The sequence below is a fragment of the Glycine max genome, chromosome 13 (genome assembly GCF_000004515.6).
Source record: "Glycine max cultivar Williams 82 chromosome 13, Glycine_max_v4.0, whole genome shotgun sequence".
Classification (NCBI taxonomy): Eukaryota; Viridiplantae; Streptophyta; class Magnoliopsida; order Fabales; family Fabaceae; genus Glycine; species Glycine max.
In genome coordinates this window covers 40,762,788-40,781,030 of record NC_038249.2, presented here as the reverse complement: position 1 = coordinate 40,781,030, position 18,243 = coordinate 40,762,788, and the positions used below count along the sequence as shown (strand labels likewise).

Genomic DNA, 18,243 nt, shown 5'->3' with positions numbered 1-18,243 from the left:
TGTAAAGACCTTTAATTTACTATCTATTTAATGTTATTTCAATTTCATTATCTCTTTCTTGTACTTAATTTCATATTTGTGGTTTGATCACCCATATTCATGTATGTGTTTTAGGGTTTAGACATTGGAAAGTGTTTATCTCCTAAAATCTAAAAAAGTACATCTAAATAATTCATCTCTAGGGATAGAATGATTTTATTTAATCTATTGTATGCATCTCTCCTAGTAATACAATTTAACTAGTTTATTCTCTTAAGAGATTATGAGAGAAATTAGGTAAATTAGGTTATTTCATGTGAGAGATCATAACTAAAGTATATGAATAGATGTAGGTAATAATTTGATCAATATTAAATAGAAAAAAATTATTAGTATTGCATTAAAAGTAATTTTGGTAGGCTAAATCCCACCAAATCCATATTCTGACATTCACCTCATCACTCCAAATGTTTGTTTTTATTTCCTAGCACGTATTAAATTATTAGTTTAATTTTATGTCAATTCATTTTTAATTTTCTATCTCTCAAATCCTTAAATCAAACCATTAATTACTTAAAAATTGAATAAACACAAATCTGAGTACAAAGTCTTTGGGGACTCAATACTCGGACTTTCGTTTAATTTACTACTTGAGATAATTTGGTGCACGTGCCAATTTACTACTTGAAGCAGTGGATATCTAAGAAGAATTTTAAAAGGGTAAGGAAAGATTAGCAAGGGGATTAAGAAGCTCAGAACAGGTTGTTGGAAACATATATAATCTCAAATAAAGGGCTCAGTTTGAAGGAAGGGGGTGCAAATGGAGGAAAGCGAGGAACATGTCCAGGGGCTTAATTCATGACATGGTGCGGAAGGAAACATGGAAATTATATGTCTGGAGGCACAACATGAAGCAGAAGTCTATTGCATAGGGTTTACATACAAGAGGGTAAATGTAATGGCCATTATGGAGAACAATTGTTTGATCACGTAACCAATGTCTGATCACATATTAATAAAACTTCGCGTTGCATTTAAAAAAAAAAAAGCACGTATAGAGATAATGATAATTTAACGATGTTTGATAATGTACTCTCGTTAGCAGAGCGACTGTACGTGTTTTTTATTGTTATCAGAAATAGTTATATCAATATTCGTTTCCTTTTTGCTTCATGAAATTCCCTGCTAAAAGGCAAATATGTCCTTTTGATTCCAGAAATCATCTTGTACACCACCCGGCATAACATGCTCGGATACATGTTAAAGTTCGGTTAACCATCCAAAAGATTTTCTTAAAAATCAATTTATAAAAAAATATCTATCCAGCTATATAAATACTTACCAGAATCGTTAACCATTCGATGTGAGACTCACAACACCCAATGTTCTTATTAACGTTGTCACTTGTCATGCAGTTTGCTCTGTTTCCCAACATATTCAGAACAATGGGGTTAGGACTTATGTGGTTGAATGAAATGATAACTGTATCGTATCGCAGAAACCAAGTACAAAGTTCACTAATTAGAATAACATTTTTCTTATCATGTTAATATTTCTACTTGAATTCCAAGTAACACGTTAAATGGTGCTGCAAGGGATGAAGGGGATAAGAAAGAACTAAAGATTAGAGATTATTGTTACAGAGAATGGTTTTGTTCTTGACTTGATTGAGAGTGTGATGATTGAAACGAAAAACAAAGTTTACATTCATTGCTATCATGGTTACTGCTATAATGCTGAATCAAGCAGCGTTTTTAGGTCTTTCTGGTCAATTATGTTGATTCCTGTTAAAACAGGATGGATGAAATTGATGTTAGTGTGAAAGTGCTGCTAGAAGAATTCTCAGAGAGGAAGATGCTGTGGATAGTAGAGATAAAATGGATATGGTGGCATGGTGGGAGAATTTTGATTTTGAGATACCCCACTTGCAAACCTTAGCCCTAAAAAAGTTGAGTTAGGTTTCTAGTGTAGCAATGTGTGAAGAGATATATGGCAACATAATAGCAATCCATGTGAAGAAACAAATTTTAGGTTGGGATTAGGAAAATGGGAGGACCTTGTTTATGTCCAAAACAATCAAAGAATTCAAGGTCATAAAATGAATTTTCAACCTCACCAGCCGCATAGAGACATGGCGCTGAGGTCTCCCATAGAATTCAAGACAGAAATTGTGCTTTGTAAGTTATGACGTCAGTGATATGGGACTGTCCAGTACTCCAGTTTGGATTTAGAAATAAAAAACATGAAAGACATGGGGCATTCCGAGAATTGAACTCGGGACCTCTCGCACCCTAAGCGAGAATCATACCACTAGACCAAATGCCCTATATTATTAATGACCTTAAATTTTAAAATATAATACCATTTATTACGCCCGATGGCCCTAATTGGGTCGAGGAAAATGGGCCGAGGCCCGATGGGCTTGGTGAGTGTATGTGGTTATCACTAAAACTAAAATTGGGGTACTATTTAAGCAATTAAACCTTATTATTCTTTGTTCGTAAGTGAAAAAAACCCGAATAATCTCATTCATTGCAATAGATTAGAGTTGTATTTGAAGCAGAAAAATCTTTATTCATCAATCCTAATCTTAAATCATATATCTACTCAAACCAGATTCATTGTCTATAATATTCTTTAAATGTACCATTTCATTTATTTTATGTTCTTTAAGAAAACATTTTTATTTCCATATTTTCAAAATAGGTTTCATTTTCAAATTTTTAAAACCTGAAAATATGTTTACTTTGAGTACTTATTTTCTATTTTCAAAAAATAAAAATACTAGAAATATATTTAATTTAGCTATTTTTAGTTAAAAATCATGAAATGATTTTATGTATTTGCAAACAATTACTCTTCGTTACCTGTTTAAAAAAAATACTACGTGATTTGTGATACTACATTTGCATCCCAATATGCGTTATTGACTTATTGTGCATGTAGGAACGTTTGATACGCTTATTTGATGATTTTGGAATCAAGGTTCAGTCTACTGCATGTCTTTTGTCAGCTTGTGTGTTGCTTGATCCTTAATTGGTAAATACCAAAGTTGAAATTGCTGATTGTTGCCCGATTCGGTTAGTTATGTGTAGCTTACTAATCTATGTTATGACCCACTACTTTTCTATCAATATTGCTCTTCATTCCTTTTAATTGAGAGATAGAGGAATATTTAGTTTATAAAAAAAAGAGAGAGAAATAAGGAAACAGTTCCAAGAGGTGAACATGAATCAGAAGGAAAATTAAGATTGAAATTATACATCTCACAATGGGACAAAAAAAAAACAAATAATCCTCATTAAATAAATAGGAGAGCAATTACATGAGAACACCTATCAAATAAATTTTACGGAATGTAAGTGTAATTTATTCTAAGAATCATTCATCTGACTTCTTTGGCACTTGAGATTTATTTTTTATGTACCCTACTAAATATACAAATCATTGAATTAAAACTTTGTGTTAATTATATTATATATGGATAATTACAGAATTATTCCGGGTATATATTAATGTTAAAATATATTAAAAACGTACGGTATACAACTATATGAGAGTCCCTTAGGGAGAATAATTTTTTAATGAACACTTACATACTAAATATATGTACTGCTTAAATTAATTTATTATAATGAAATAATTATTTTTATTTTTTAATTGAAAAACAACTACTTGTCTAAAATTAAGCATTGTTAAACATGCCCTAATCTATTAAAGAGATGGTAGCTTGGTTAGTTAGCCGTCACAAGCCGATCAAGATTAGCAGTCTAGTTTTTGGGTGCAGGTAAGAGCATCTGTAATGCGAGTATTTCATGAATGGCTTAAAATTAAGTAATATAACTTAATAATTCTTTATCATTGGATTAGATGGTTTGACACTAAAATAGTTGTTTAATTTATTTTTATCAATTAAAGAATTATTTTTCAATTACAAAATTTAATATGATTCAAGTATTCACTCTAACAATTTTAATATTAAAATAAATTTTTTTATAAAGTTTTTAAATCTATTTAATATTATAGGATTCATAAATTTTGAATAAATAACTCATTTAAATAATCATATATTATAGATACTTTAAGGATGAGTTCGATAGATTTTAAATTTTCTGTATCATTATTTGGTTCGTGAAAACATTAGTTTGTTTATTTTATCACATTTTGGTGATTAGGATTCAATAAAACAAATTAAAAAGGTGGTATCGAGTTTTTATTATATACTTTATATGTTGACTAATGATTTTAAAGTATTCGTTAAACAAATTATAAATGCATTATAAAAATGTTTTTAAAAAATAGTATATAAAATGTTTTTTATTGAATTTTTATTTTTAGTTCTTCGTCTAATAGAACCATTGATTAAAAAAGTATATCCATGTCAAGGCCTTGAGGTAACCGTTGATTAATATAAACTAGTTCATTAAGTTCAAAGAACAATTAGTATACAGATTAAGGTTGGTGTCGGAAAGGAACCAAAACAAATTGATGTGTCGTGTCTGCTGGAATATGACGGCAAAGGAATAGCTGGTTCTGAAACGCAGAGATCATCGGTATGGATAATAGAGTTATATACATAAAATTTAAACTAGTATACAATAATATCTTACTTTCAATACTTTTATTAAGGTAACTTTAAGAACCTTTTCTTCAAGAAACCCATGATCTGTACTATTTTGCACATATATATTCATCTCGTGTCTTGATCCACTTTACTCTTTATTTTTCTTTAATGTTTTTTTTTTCATTTTAGAAATTAAGTTCGTAGCGAGACGGTCCTTTTCATTTTTAAAAAAGATGGCACTCTTTAATGAAATAAAACAAGATGGGGGAGGAAGAAAAAAAAAAGGATGGTTTGGTAGGTTTCTACAGTAGTCCATACTCAATTTGGTAGGTGATATTTCTAATCCGTTTTCACATGACAATTGTGACCCTCTCTTGTGAAGCTCAACAAAATTCCAAACCAGATTGAAGCAAATAATAGAGTTTTCTTAGTCTAATTATAAAAAAAAGGGTACAAAACGTATCTTTTTTTTTCCTTAGTATCATTCCTCTCTTACAGTAGGTTAAGAATGCTGTGTATCGCCTAAGAAAAATCGTGCATAACATCAATGTATATTGGGTAAGAAATTGTCTCAATCACAGACAACACAAAATGTGGGAAGGAACATGCTTCTTTCTTTTCAACCTTTTTCACAGGTAAGGGGAGAATGCAAGGCAGAGCTTAAACAAGTTTCTATCTACTTAGTAGTTGAACGTTCAGACCTCTAGACAAAACATGATAGGTAACTAACAGAATTGAAAGGCAAAGTTTGCTCAATTCAACCCTAAACAGGCTTGAAAAACATATTTTATTCAATTTTTTTCCGCATAAAAAAAAGAGAGTGAAGTGTAGCTTTTTATATTTTTTTATTATTAATTAACTGGCATTTTTATTATAGTGATAGTGATTTCTTGGAATTCTGTCACCTTGGCATACTAGCAAACAAGCTGCAATTGTTAGCTGATATTTCTTTTATTCATTTCGGTAGAGGTTAGTTTCTAGTGTTTTGGGCTTCTAGCCCCTTTGATCCAAAAGAAAAAAGTACAATAATAATATAAGGAGCCCAAAATTTTCATAGCAAAATATACATAACTCGTAAACTAAAGGCTTGTTAAATGCAAGGTTTTTGTTAATGGGTCTAACATGGGAAGATTAAGGATATTAGTTCAAGAATATTTAATACCGCTAAATAATATATTTTAATAATTTATCTAAAAAAAATTTAATAATTCAAAAAACATTTTTGAATCTTGCTTAACACTTTCTTATTAATTTTCTATTTACTATACGAAAATGATTAAATACATATTTATTATAATAATATTAATTAATTACCTTAGTTAATATATATATATATATATATATATATATATATTATATAAAAAAGACAAAAATATATTTTTAAGTCTCCTCTGGACTAACAAATTTTGATTTAGGTTTCTAATATATTTTTTTGTGTTTGATACTTGATATATTAAAAGATTTGTTTTAGATATCTTTTGCTAAAATTCCTTCATCAAGTATTGACGTGTTCATTAGATTTTGTTATCTGTGCATTAATTTTAAATAATTAATTTTTTTCTATTATATGTTATATTATATTTAGACTCATATAACATATAATTTTAAACAACTAATTCAAAACTAATTTCCTTCAAAATTTAATTAGAATTAATTTTAGTAAAAGTAGGAGATACTCTACTCACATCAACTTCACCATAATTTTTTTATTAAAATTAATTTTACTAAAACAATCAAACATGCAAAATTTTGGTTAAAATCAAGTTTCATTCATCTCTTAGCTTGTTTAGTCATAATTTTAAAGTTAATCCAAATATATACTAAATGAAGTCACATAAATATTTTTATTTTTGCAACGTAGAAAAAAAACGCCCAACTAAAAAAATAGAAACAGGAAAGATTACATGACACAAAATTAGAAGGATGCACCATTACAAATTCTTTATTATTTTCTGCCATTCATATAAATAAATAAAAATGACATGTAGTAATTTTTTTATATTATATATAACAACTAACAAAATTACCACTATAGCAAGTATTATTGATGACTTAATTTATTTTTGTTTTGTAACGACAAAATTAAATAATCATTGCACCTATAAGTAATTAAATAATAAATTTTCACTGAAAATATACGACTATAAAATAACAAATTTGTCTCTCCGTCTCTTGCCTCTCTCTTGGGTCCCTCACTAACACTCATACTACATACCCTGACTCCGTCTGGAATGCCTCTGTTTTGTTCTGTCAGAGTTTCACTCCGATAAGGAACATAGATAAGCATTGTGAAAGAGAGAGAGAGAGGAATAGCAAGAGTCCTTTTTCCACTTTGCATATACCAATCATTCGTTTTACGGTTCCCTTTGTTTTCTTTTTTTCTCTGCTAGTTGAGCAAAAATGGAGGAAGCGAGTCCTAAAATTTTCATTCCAAACACGATCCAGGGAGTGAGTGAGCACGTGACGGGGCAGATTGAACTGCTCTGGGAGTTAGTGAAAGTGCCATTGATAGTGCCTCTGCTGAAGCTTGGAGTGTACATTTGTTTAGCAATGTCACTTATGCTTTTCATGGAGAGGCTCTACATGGGCATCGTCATCATTCTAGTGAAACTCTTCTGGAAAAAACCCGAACAGCGTTACAACTACAAGCCCCTCCAAGACGACGTCGAATTGGGCTCCTTCATCTTCCCCACGGTCCTAATACAAATCCCAATGTTCAACGAAAAAGAGGTAACAAAACGATAACCAGATTTTCTCTGTCTCTGTGTCTTTCTGGGTTAATGAATATTATTATTATTATTATTATTACTATGTTGTTGTTTCTGGGCCAGGTTTACAAGGTGTCCATCGGAGCAGCTTGTGGGCTTTCATGGCCCAGTGACCGTCTCGTTATCCAAGTCCTGGACGATTCAACTGACACTGTCATTAAGGTAAATAATTGTCTTGCTTATTGACATTGTAGTGACACATGGAATCGTTGGCATTTATGGACTAATACGGCATAATATTGTTTTTACCGTGCTTATGTATGATTAGGAAATGGTGGAGCAAGAATGTTTGAGATGGGCAAGTAAAGGCATCAACATAACGTACCAAATAAGGGAGAACAGAACGGGTTACAAAGCTGGTGCGTTGAAAGAAGGCCTCAAGCGAAGCTATGTGGAGCATTGCGAGTACGTGGCAATATTCGACGCGGATTTCAGGCCAGAGCCAGACTTTCTCAGGCGAGCGATTCCATTCTTGGTGGGGAACCCTGAGATTGCCCTGGTTCAAGCTCGTTGGAGGTTTGGTAAGTCCACCAGTTACCTTTTGTTTTTTTAACATTAAATTTATCTTCATTAATACACAATCCACGTGGTGTCGCTGAGTTTTCATTAAGAAAAATGGCAAATTCTAATCAACGTTCTATGATTGTGTACTAACAAAAACGTTATCATGGTTTTGAAATCCCTTCCTCCTTCACCTCTAAAAGTACTTTTTGTTGCGAAAGAGTCGCTTCTCCCTGTGAAAGTTCATTGTAAGTTCACTGATTCTAAACAGTAGTCCAACTGTCCAAACAAGTTCTTAGTTTTTCATAACTTAACAAATCTCATAAAGGTTGGATTTAATGAATGAAGAATATACACGTAAAGAAATAAAATAGTCAATTTTTTAATCGATATCCTTAAGATATTATTGATAAGAAAACAAATTGGGGTGCTTTTTTGTTTTCTTTTTTATTTTGATTAGCTAGTATAAATGTATAATGTGTTGTGACCTGGAGTGTGCTTTGTGTTGACGTGACGTGACGTGGCTGCGGGTAGAAGGGTTAGCCCAAGAATGGAAATAAAGCCAATAATGATTAGTCGGACACGGTAAGCCCCCTATGCGCTACTTTCGTTAATAAGATTAAGCTTGTTTGCCTCAGGCTTATATTATAGCCAAGTAACCATTGTCGTCCTATGAAAATCAACATTTATTTTGTGTAACAATGTTAAACATTATGATCGCTGAAAGTGAACTGAAATATATGATAATGGAGGAGGGTAACGGTCACAGTCGTTAATTGATGTCGTCGGTGGAACTGGAACTGTGACCGTTGTGTGGCTAATGGGGGTAGTTTTGTCATTTTCAGTGAAAGATTTGTAGGATGAATGACTGGAAATGCTATTAAAGTAATATATATTCGACATAACAGCTATTTTGTACAGTATGAAAGAATTGGTCAAAACAAATGCTGAATACTTGCTTCACCAATCACAATGCATAAGGATACATGATGGAGTTATGATAAAAAATAATCATTTTCAATTACACTTTGAATTGTTGATTTTCTCATTCGTTTTATTTTTTGTATATTCAATTGTTGAAAATTTTATTTTTCATCAAACTATTTTATATTTAATCTAACAGCTCATTTAATTGTTCTGTTTTAATTAAAGCATAAGTAACTAGTAAGGTGGGGGGTACAATTAAATTATTTGAAGGAATGTGTCAAACTTTTGGGGTGTACTGCAAAGTGCAATTATAGAGGTAAAGGCCTAAGAGGAAAATTTATCATTTCAGTATATCCATTTCAAAGTTCCAAATTCAGAAAGCCTCTTCCCACGTGATTTCTTAGTATGTTTAATCGTTTTTCTTACTTTTCATTCAATCCCAAAAGGAACTAGTAATAATCGTGAATCGTATTGTAGACCTTTGTTCATGGTTGCCGACACTTAACCTGTAATCCCTCTTGCATCCATTACGTGCCATATTTCTAATTAAGTCACGTGAGGAGTGAGGACAAAAAATTAAAGTGCTTTAATACTATACTTTTAGGTAGGATTTATGTTTTCCTCATTTTCATATTTTCTTATTTCTTAATTATTTACCTTACATCATTGTCAAAGCTTTGGTAAGACTATACCTTTGGAGACATTAAGTTTTAACTCTAAAATCTGAGCATGATAAAACCATTGAAAATATCAATTTCAGGATTTTTTGTACTTCACTAATTTGATCATGGTGATTGGTTTGTGACAGTGAATGCGAATGAGTGCTTGTTGACAAGAATGCAAGAGATGTCACTGGATTATCATTTCACAGTAGAGCAAGAAGTTGGGTCAGCCACTCATGCTTTCTTTGGTTTCAATGGTAACTCTTTTAGCACAATCTTCCAACAAATATGTTGAACTGTATCACCCGCGAGATAATAAGATAATGTAGCATGCATATCGTACTTATTGAATATTGATCATTCACACAATCGTTGTTCCATGCATAACCTTAATGCAGGGACAGCGGGTATATGGAGAATTGCTGCTATCAATGAAGCTGGAGGGTGGAAAGACAGAACAACGGTGGAGGACATGGATCTTGCTGTTCGTGCCAGCCTTAGGGGCTGGAAGTTTTTGTACCTCGGAGACCTTCAGGTATACATTTTTTTTATACCAACGCGACCTTATTAATTCCAATCAATTGTATATACTACATGCTTATAATGGATGATATGAAGCATGGTTTTGTTAATTCTATCGGCAATATTTATCTTTACATTTTGTGTATTAGTAATGTTCTGTTTCTCATTAGTCATTTACAAAACCAAACTATGTATAGGCGAAAAGTGAGCTTCCAAGTACTCTTAGAGCCTTCCGCTTCCAGCAGCATCGATGGTCTTGTGGTCCTGCTAATCTATTCCGCAAAATGGTGATGGAGATAGTAAGGAACAAGGTTAGCCTTTTCAATGCATGATATACTATTGCATATTATTGGAGGAAAAAATGGTGACCGTTAAGGGAGAAATTATGATAAATTTTTGGACTATGACATTTGTATAGTCTCGGTTGATCTTTACACGATATGTAGCCGAATTTTTTAATTTACGATAAAGAACTAATAAAATTTGATTATGTGTCATGTGAAAATTAGTTGAAGTCATAGTGGTTGTTGATCATGCAACAATTTATCTAGTATAGGGCGAAGAAGAAATGAAAAGAAAGGATTTTGCTGACTTTTTCATGTTTTATTTGTGCACATTTTTCCAGAAAGTAAAATTCTGGAAGAAAGTGTACGTTATATACAGCTTCTTCTTTGTTCGTAAAATCATAGCTCACATGGTCACATTCTTCTTCTACTGTGTGGTGCTTCCCTTGACAATTTTGGTCCCTGAAGTTCGTGTTCCAATTTGGGGAGCTGTTTATATTCCTTCCATCATCACCACCCTCAACTCAGTAGGCACACCAAGGTTTGTTTCCATCTTTCTTTATCTGCCATATTATATACATATATTGGTTTTAGTCCCTTAATTTGTTCAACTGGCTATTTGAAACTTTGATAGGTCCATTCATCTGTTGTTCTACTGGATCCTTTTTGAGAATGCGATGTCATTGCACCGTACGAAGGCGACCTTCATAGGCCTGCTAGAGGCCGGGAGAGCCAATGAGTGGGTCGTTACTGAAAAACTTGGTGACTCTGTAAATAATAAGAACAAAAGCAATGTCACCAAAGCAATCAGAAAATCTCGATTCAAATTTGGTGAAAGGTCAGTTTTGTTCTCAAAGAAGACAATTCTATCTTCATTTTGGCGTTATAATTTCAACTTCTCAATCACTTTGCTTAGTGTATCTGTCTCCCACTCTTCCACTTTTGTCTCTAGTTTGGAGGCTCTGATATACACTCTGGCATTATGAAGGGGACAGGTTCTAGATGTAGTGTGTGTTTGGGTAGAAGGTTGCAAACGTACATTTGCAGAAGCATCACCACCCTTGCTTTTACTTTCAACTTACTTTTTTTCGTTGGATTTGCATAGAACTGCCCCCAAACACACACGTAGATGGTTATGCACATAAATTAATCATGGCGAGGGAATATTATATGTGCCACTCTCACCATATATAATGTGACTAATTTCATTTTAGCTTCATCGTAATGATTAAGATTCTTTGAGTAGGTTAATTATTAATTTAGTATATTGGTTGTAAAGTACTTTGAAATTCTTGTTTTGTTCCAAATCATTTTTTCATTCTCCTGGGCCCCTGACAAATTTGGCAGTATTCATGATTGTTTAACAGTTCATAAAATAGGAACTGTTCATGATTGCTGGATTTTATATATGTTTGTCACTTGCACATCACATAGTTTTTTTCGGAAATCACGTGATTAAAATTGTAATAGCAAACACTAAATTATGTGACAGTTAAAAATATGGAAAACTGGAAGGCCTTCGGCCAAATCATACAGGAGTATAAAATTTCTTGTATCTGGCTAACATAACTATCTGTTTTCTGTATTTAGTATTCCGAATTCAGAGTCAATAGAAATAAAATCCTTTAACTGCATTTGTTTGGCTGATTTGTAAGTTTTCTGTTACTTTTTGTTGAACATGAACAGACTTCATTTATTGGAGCTTGGATTCGCTGCCTTCCTCTTCCTTTGTGGATGCTATGACTATGTGCACGGCAAGAACAACTACTTTTTGTACCTCTTCCTTCAGACCATAACCTTCTCAATCGTAGGATTTGGCTATGTTGGCACCATTGTTTAGTACTTGTTAAGCTAAAATCTTCAGTGACTTAAGTTTCAGAGTCACTAGTGTTCATGTCTTACTAGTTTCTCTCCTCAATAAAATGCAAAAGGTAGGGCTGATTTCTCAAGCTACAAAACGCTGTGCCAAATCTAGAGCAGATTATTTTCATGCCTCGTGTCAAAAGATTCCCAAACAAATTACCATCAAAGAGTACCATTAAAATACATTACACAGGCTTATGAACGAGTAAGATTATATCAAAATGCTGTTAAATTGGAGTCAACAAGTAGATAATGTTGTTTCGTTTGCATAGATTGTTTTGTAACATTTTACGGTTATTTATTTCTCAGTTCCTCTAAAAAAAAATTCATAGCCTGAGCCAAATAATGTGGTGAATAAAAGATGAGCCTCTAATAATACAAGTTGTTTGTCATTATTTTTCAGAAGAAATGGATTTTATTTATGGGGTATGTAAGTAGCTTCTGTTACAAATAACAATAAAATGATTCTTTTCGCCGAGCTTTCTATTGGAAGAAAAGTAGATTTCCAATACCACAAAATGTTATCATTTGAAATCACAATCTTTAATTATAATGGTGTTCTTTGATAGAGAAGTCCTCAATTGTCTTCGAATGCAAGATTCTTCTCCAGTGACTTTATCTTGATATAAACAGGGTGTGTCAAAGCAACAACCAATTGTTTTCTATACGATATCGATGCTTAAAGCAAAGTATATTTCTCAACAAAGTTCGGCCTCAACCTTTGTTCCATGCCATCAAATTCCTCCAAATCTTACACATAATAATAACTTGTCTTGTTTCTAAGCTTAAAGTTACAAGCATTTTGACTTTATTATCGCATTGCAGAGTTCTTGTGGCTCTAATAGATTCTCGTGTATTTGATACTAGTACGAAAAAGTTAGGTAACTTATCACACTGATATAAGAATTAAGAAAAGTATAGCTTCTTTTTTCAAACAATTTAGATCTTTTAGTTTTATGTTAATAATGTAGAAAATTATTAAAACTTTAATTGGTATACTTTTCAAATAAAAAGTAAAAAAACACTTGAATTTAATTAAAATGAAAGAATAAATTTTCTTATAATATTGTTTTTGACAGAAAATTTTCTTATAATGTTATTCAATTAAAAAAAATATTTATATATAATAAATTTGTTAACTTTTGCAATAAATATTTTAAAAAATAATTATAATAATTTCTAATTGATAAATAGTATACCTTTTTTTACACTGATCAATGTATGAAAATAATATAAAAAATTAAGAACAATCTAATTTCCCTATTAACTAAAAACAAGTAAAAAAAGTGCTGGCTGTGGGGTTCGAACCCACGCGCACTTATGTGCAGAAGATCTTAAGTCTTCCCCCTTAACCTCTCGGGCAAACCAGCCTATTGACGCCATTGCTCCAAATAAAATATATCTAATATCTTTCCATAGATTTTACAGGATTACCTAGAAAAGCGCGAGCCTTTACCATCCTAGTACTACAAATCCCCAGTTTCCCAAACCCTTGCCGGTTACATAGACATGTTACCCTAACCTTAACCACATTCCCTTTCCTTGTTACGATTTTCATTCGTTCACGCCTCAAATTAAACGCGGTCGTTTTCAGTTCAGAGAGGAGGAACATTTCGCTAATGATGTCAGAAACCTCTTTAGAAGATTTTATGTCGGTTAGTTATCTCGTTGCTATGTTGTTTGTTTAGTTCTCTGCAAGTTCTCATTCGTGTTAAAATGTTTGACAATTTGGAGTGTGTGTAGGGGGGTGTCTTCGGAAACCATTTAGAAGTATAAAAATCACATTTGAGATGTATAGCTGTTAACATCTTAAAATCACATTGTGAAACTGACCACACTATTTCCCAATGACGAAAATTTTAGTAATCTGAAGGGGTGCGTGGCTTTTACTTCTCAAAAATCAATAATGGGGCTCCCTCTCGCAACTTGGAAATCCTTGTTACTAGAAAGGTCGAGAAACCCAATTGATTTTCATGCCATGCCCCCTCCCATGTCGATACTTGGCATTCCGAGGGATTTCAACTTTTAGAGTTTTTAATTTATTTGTTTTCAAAATCTTACCTTTTTTTCAGGCAAAAATACCAAATGGGGTTTTTTTTACAAATTATTTACCTAAATGGGTCTGTTTTGAAATTATTTACTCCATGGGTCTGTTTTTGTACTACAAAGCGTCTCCCCGAAAGGCGCGTTCGCCGTAAAGGCGACACGTGGCAGCACCTGGGACACGCCCTGCGTACAGGCGCGACGGGTAGCGCTGCTGCAGCAGGCGCGACGGGTAGCGCTGCTGCAGCAGGCGCGTCGGGTCGTGTTGGGTACCCAGGCGCGACGGGTCGCGCTGGGGACCCAGGCGCGACCCAGTTGGGTCGTACTTTATTTAATATTTTTTATATTTTATATATTGTTTTTATTTAATATATTTTTATATTATTTTATTTTATTTTTTATATTTTATTTAATAGTTTCTATATTAAATAAATTATTAACATTATATATGATTTTAAAGTCATAAATAATTTTTTATATTGTTTTTATTTATTATATTTTTATATTTTATTTAATATTTATATATTAAATAAATTCTTAATATTAGAAAAAAAAATAAAAAAAATATAAAATATAAAAAGTAAAAAACATTAAATAAAATAATATTATAAAAACAATATATAAAAATATTTAATAAAATAATAAAAAAATATTATTTTAAATAAAATTATTTATGACTTTAAACTCTAAAGTTGAATTTTAAAATTATATTTAATAGTTTATATTTTAAATAAAATTTGGGTTGGGATTATAGTGGGAGTAGGAACATCTATGTGAGTGGAATTTTTTATATTTTATTTAATAGTTTTATTTTAAATAAAATTTGGGTTGGTAAAAAATTATATTTTTTTAAAATTCAACTTTAGAGTTTAAAGTCATAAATAATTTTATTTAAAATGATATTTTTTTTATTATTTTATTAAATATTTTTATATTTTTGTATATTGTTTTTATAATATTATTTTATTTAATGTTTTTTACTTTTTATATTTTATTTAATATTTTTTTCTAATATTAAGAATTTATTTAATATATAAATATTAAATAAAATATAATAAATATAATAAATAAAAATAATATAAAAAATTATTTATGATTTTAAAATCATATATAATGTTAATAATTTATTTAATATAGAAACTATTAAATAAAATATAAAAAAATAAAATAAAATAATATAAAAATATATTAAATAAAAACAATATAAAAAATATTAAATAAAGTACGACCCAACTGGGTCGCGCTTGGGTACCCAACACGACCCGACGCGCCTGCTGCAGCAGCGTTACCCGTCGCGCCTGTACGCAGGGCGCGTCCCAAGTGCTGCCACGTGTCGCCTTTATGGCGAACGCGCCTTTCGGAGAGGCGCTTTGTAGTACAAAAACAGATCCATAAAGTAAATAATTTCAAAACAGACCCATTTAGGTAAATAATTTGTAAAAGAAACCCCATTTGGTATTTTTGCCCTCAATTACACAAAAAAATAACTTTTGGTAAAAGATTACATGTCGAGCTAAATAAGATCATTATGGATAGCAAAATTCTGTTACCTAAGACTGAACTCAGAGAGTACCGGTTAAGTTCGACTTCATGCAGATGATGCAGGTTGATCCGTGCTCATGGTGATGCAACAAATTAATTTTGAACTTTCTTTAGTCTTCCTAACATATTTGCAAATCAAAATGCCCTGTTAAATTTGAATGATACACGAAAATGTATGTGGTATTCTGGTGTCATCAATATGTACTGTGTAAGAGGTATGTACCAATTTCTGTTATTCTGTAATGCTGGCATAAGACGCTCAGACGCATATTACTGTCATTTGCATGTTTGTACCCCCAGAAAAAGTGTGCACATAGGGGTGGGCAATGGTCTGGTTCGGGCCTAAAAAGTCGAATCCGATCAGTTAAAACTATAACCCCATATCCTTTTGTAGAACTCTCAGATTAGAGTGGTTCGGATTTGAATTGGATTTGGGTTACATGGGTGGGTTTATTTGGGTTTCTCATTCCAAGTTCTAACTCCATGACTTTTGCTCCATCTCTTCATGTTCAACTTTCTAGGCTCTGCAAAGCAACACGACAAACCTTTGGATTCAAATCTTCCATGTTTTCCTCCACACCATCGACCAACACTACCTTTGGCTTGAGCAAAACGATGTACCGCTCGTCGTCATAGAATTAGAAGAGAACAGCACGACGGCGTGCAGAGAGCTCGGAGAGTAGGAAGCTGTAGCGGTTGTCTCTTGGGATGCAAGTATGCAACTGTTGGTGAAATTTCTTTGCTACCTGAGAGCTGTAACACACTGCCTTCAAGCTGCTACATCTGACTGATGGAATGGAACATTAACATTCACTGACATCACTGATGGATGTACTTGGGACGACAGTTGAAAAAATGTTGTTTGCAAAATAACTTGTACATGGGACAACAGTTGAAATTTGTTAAAAAGAATCTGAAAAAGTTGTTTTTTTTTTTTTTGCATTTCAAAATTTGTAACTTATGATTATAGCTTTTTCTCTTTTCACAAAATTTAATTCTGTTTATGAATGATTATGTGTATAAGGAACTATTGAAATAATTTAAATTTTACAGTCATCTCAATGACACTACGTGATATGGTGAATTTAGTATTCAATATTAAGGGGAATTGAAAGAATAATTTAACTATGACTATACCAGGTCTTGCAGTTATGCTTTATTATTGTATGACGCAGATAGGGATACAATAAATTTTAAAGTGTAGCAAATTAGCAATCCTGGTCTAAATGCCCAACTTAAACTGTAGCAGAAATGCTTTATTATTGTATGACCAGTAAAAGCACTTTAATTCTTACCTAATGAAAACGGTTGCAATGAAAGAAAGCACAGTGGCAAGGAAAAAATATAACAGAGGGTTAAAAAAAACAAAAACGAAGAGCACATTAGCGTAACTAGATGAAATTATAATTGATAGGCAAAAACATAATGCTGTTTGTTACAACCCTCTACAAATTATGTTGGGCATTATAACCTTGACGTTGTCATTAGATTTTAAAGCAAGGCCAACGTAATTGACAAGCATTTTTCCCTTCAAATATTTAATATAATTATATATTCAAAATTTGAACATGAAACTATTAATTAAGTTGAAAAAATCTCATACTAATCATGAAAATAGGTGATAGTGTTTTCAGAGAGGCCTAAGACTTAACTTACATTAAGTTCAAGCAAAACAAATTTTTAACATATCTATTTTCACCTTATCTTGATAATAAATCATCACAAAATATATCTTTTAAATATAGTTATAGGTCAAGTTAGTCTTTAAAAAGTCTCCTGACAAATAAATATAGTTATAGGTCAAACTAGAAAAATAATCAATACATTGTTGTGTGTAGCAATTAGAAATATCTTATTTTATAATTATGTACTTGATTTTTTTTATAAAAAAAACATCAATAATTACAAAATAATCTTGCATCACAATATAAATTATTTATCATAAATCTAAAATATAATTTAGTCTATTAATAAATGATTATTTTTTTTACAAATTTTAATATAAAATAAACATTTATATTTTCCATTACACATGTTAAAATGCCACTTAATTGAAAAAAGAATCGATAGATAAAACAATGTCTTCCGTAATAGAGGAGTGATTATTTATAAAATTGATTTTATTTAAAGCTATGTTGTGTTCAATTTAGTCCCATTTGTCATAAATTTGAAACCAAACGAAATTAAATGTTTTTCTTAAAAAAATATTAATATGATGAATGTAAAATTATTAGTTAGCAATAATTCAGCAAAAATAATATTATATTGCATTGAACATTATTGAATTATAAAAATACATTATGTATCTCAATTACAAAGCAAAAAGTGTTATAAAATAAATGCTTAAATACGAAAGAATTGGTTTTCATAACAAACTGAACCAAACTAGTAAAATGTTTTAAAAAAAAAGCCAGTCTAAATTTTTTTTTAAATAGGCAACTTAAAACACTGATTAATTTGATGACATTTAGAAATTCAAATTTGAACTGAAGTTTGTGCATAGTAGTTATACTAAATAGTAACTTCTAAATGCGGGAAAAAACAATGTTTTTCTTTATAGAACCCATATATACCCTCACCAGAATATC

At 31.4% G+C, this 18,243-nt stretch overlaps 1 protein-coding gene, 1 long non-coding RNA gene and 2 other non-coding genes across 4 annotated transcripts; 2 read left to right on the top strand and 2 right to left on the bottom strand.

The window, feature by feature from the left end:
- Nucleotides 1-2,232: 2,232 nt before the first annotated feature.
- On the bottom strand, nucleotides 2,233-2,304 carry TRNAP-AGG (transfer RNA proline (anticodon AGG)). The gene has a single exon. It is a non-coding gene; the product is annotated as a tRNA-Pro (tRNA).
- A 4,405-nt stretch (nucleotides 2,305-6,709) lies between these two features.
- LOC100788761 (glucomannan 4-beta-mannosyltransferase 2) lies at nucleotides 6,710-12,499 on the top strand. The gene is made up of 9 exons (XM_003551028.5): nucleotides 6,710-7,273; nucleotides 7,375-7,473; nucleotides 7,580-7,832; nucleotides 9,548-9,658; nucleotides 9,800-9,936; nucleotides 10,121-10,234; nucleotides 10,549-10,748; nucleotides 10,842-11,045; nucleotides 11,894-12,499. Exons 1-9 carry the CDS (start codon nucleotides 6,944-6,946, stop codon nucleotides 12,045-12,047), a joined length of 1,602 nt encoding a protein of 533 aa, XP_003551076.1. The 5' UTR covers nucleotides 6,710-6,943; the 3' UTR covers nucleotides 12,048-12,499.
- An 858-nt stretch (nucleotides 12,500-13,357) lies between these two features.
- Nucleotides 13,358-13,440, bottom strand: TRNAL-UAA (transfer RNA leucine (anticodon UAA)). Its single transcript has one exon. It is a non-coding gene; the product is annotated as a tRNA-Leu (tRNA).
- Nucleotides 13,432-16,584, top strand: LOC106795541 (uncharacterized). Its single transcript, XR_001384284.3, has 2 exons — nucleotides 13,432-13,725; nucleotides 16,177-16,584. It is a non-coding gene; the product is annotated as an uncharacterized lncRNA (long non-coding RNA).
- Nucleotides 16,585-18,243: the final 1,659 nt, after the last annotated feature.

Excerpts from the sequence above, each read along its gene's own strand:
- LOC100788761 (XM_003551028.5), top strand. The coding sequence starts at position 6,944 with ATGGAGGAAGCGAGTCCTAAAATTTTCATTCCAAACACGATCCAGGGA. Across the intron at positions 7,833-9,547 it reads TCAAGCTCGTTGGAGGTTTG|TGAATGCGAATGAGTGCTTG; the intron begins GTAAGTCCACCA and ends GGTTTGTGACAG. Across the intron at positions 10,235-10,548 it reads TGGAGATAGTAAGGAACAAG|AAAGTAAAATTCTGGAAGAA; the intron begins GTTAGCCTTTTC and ends ACATTTTTCCAG.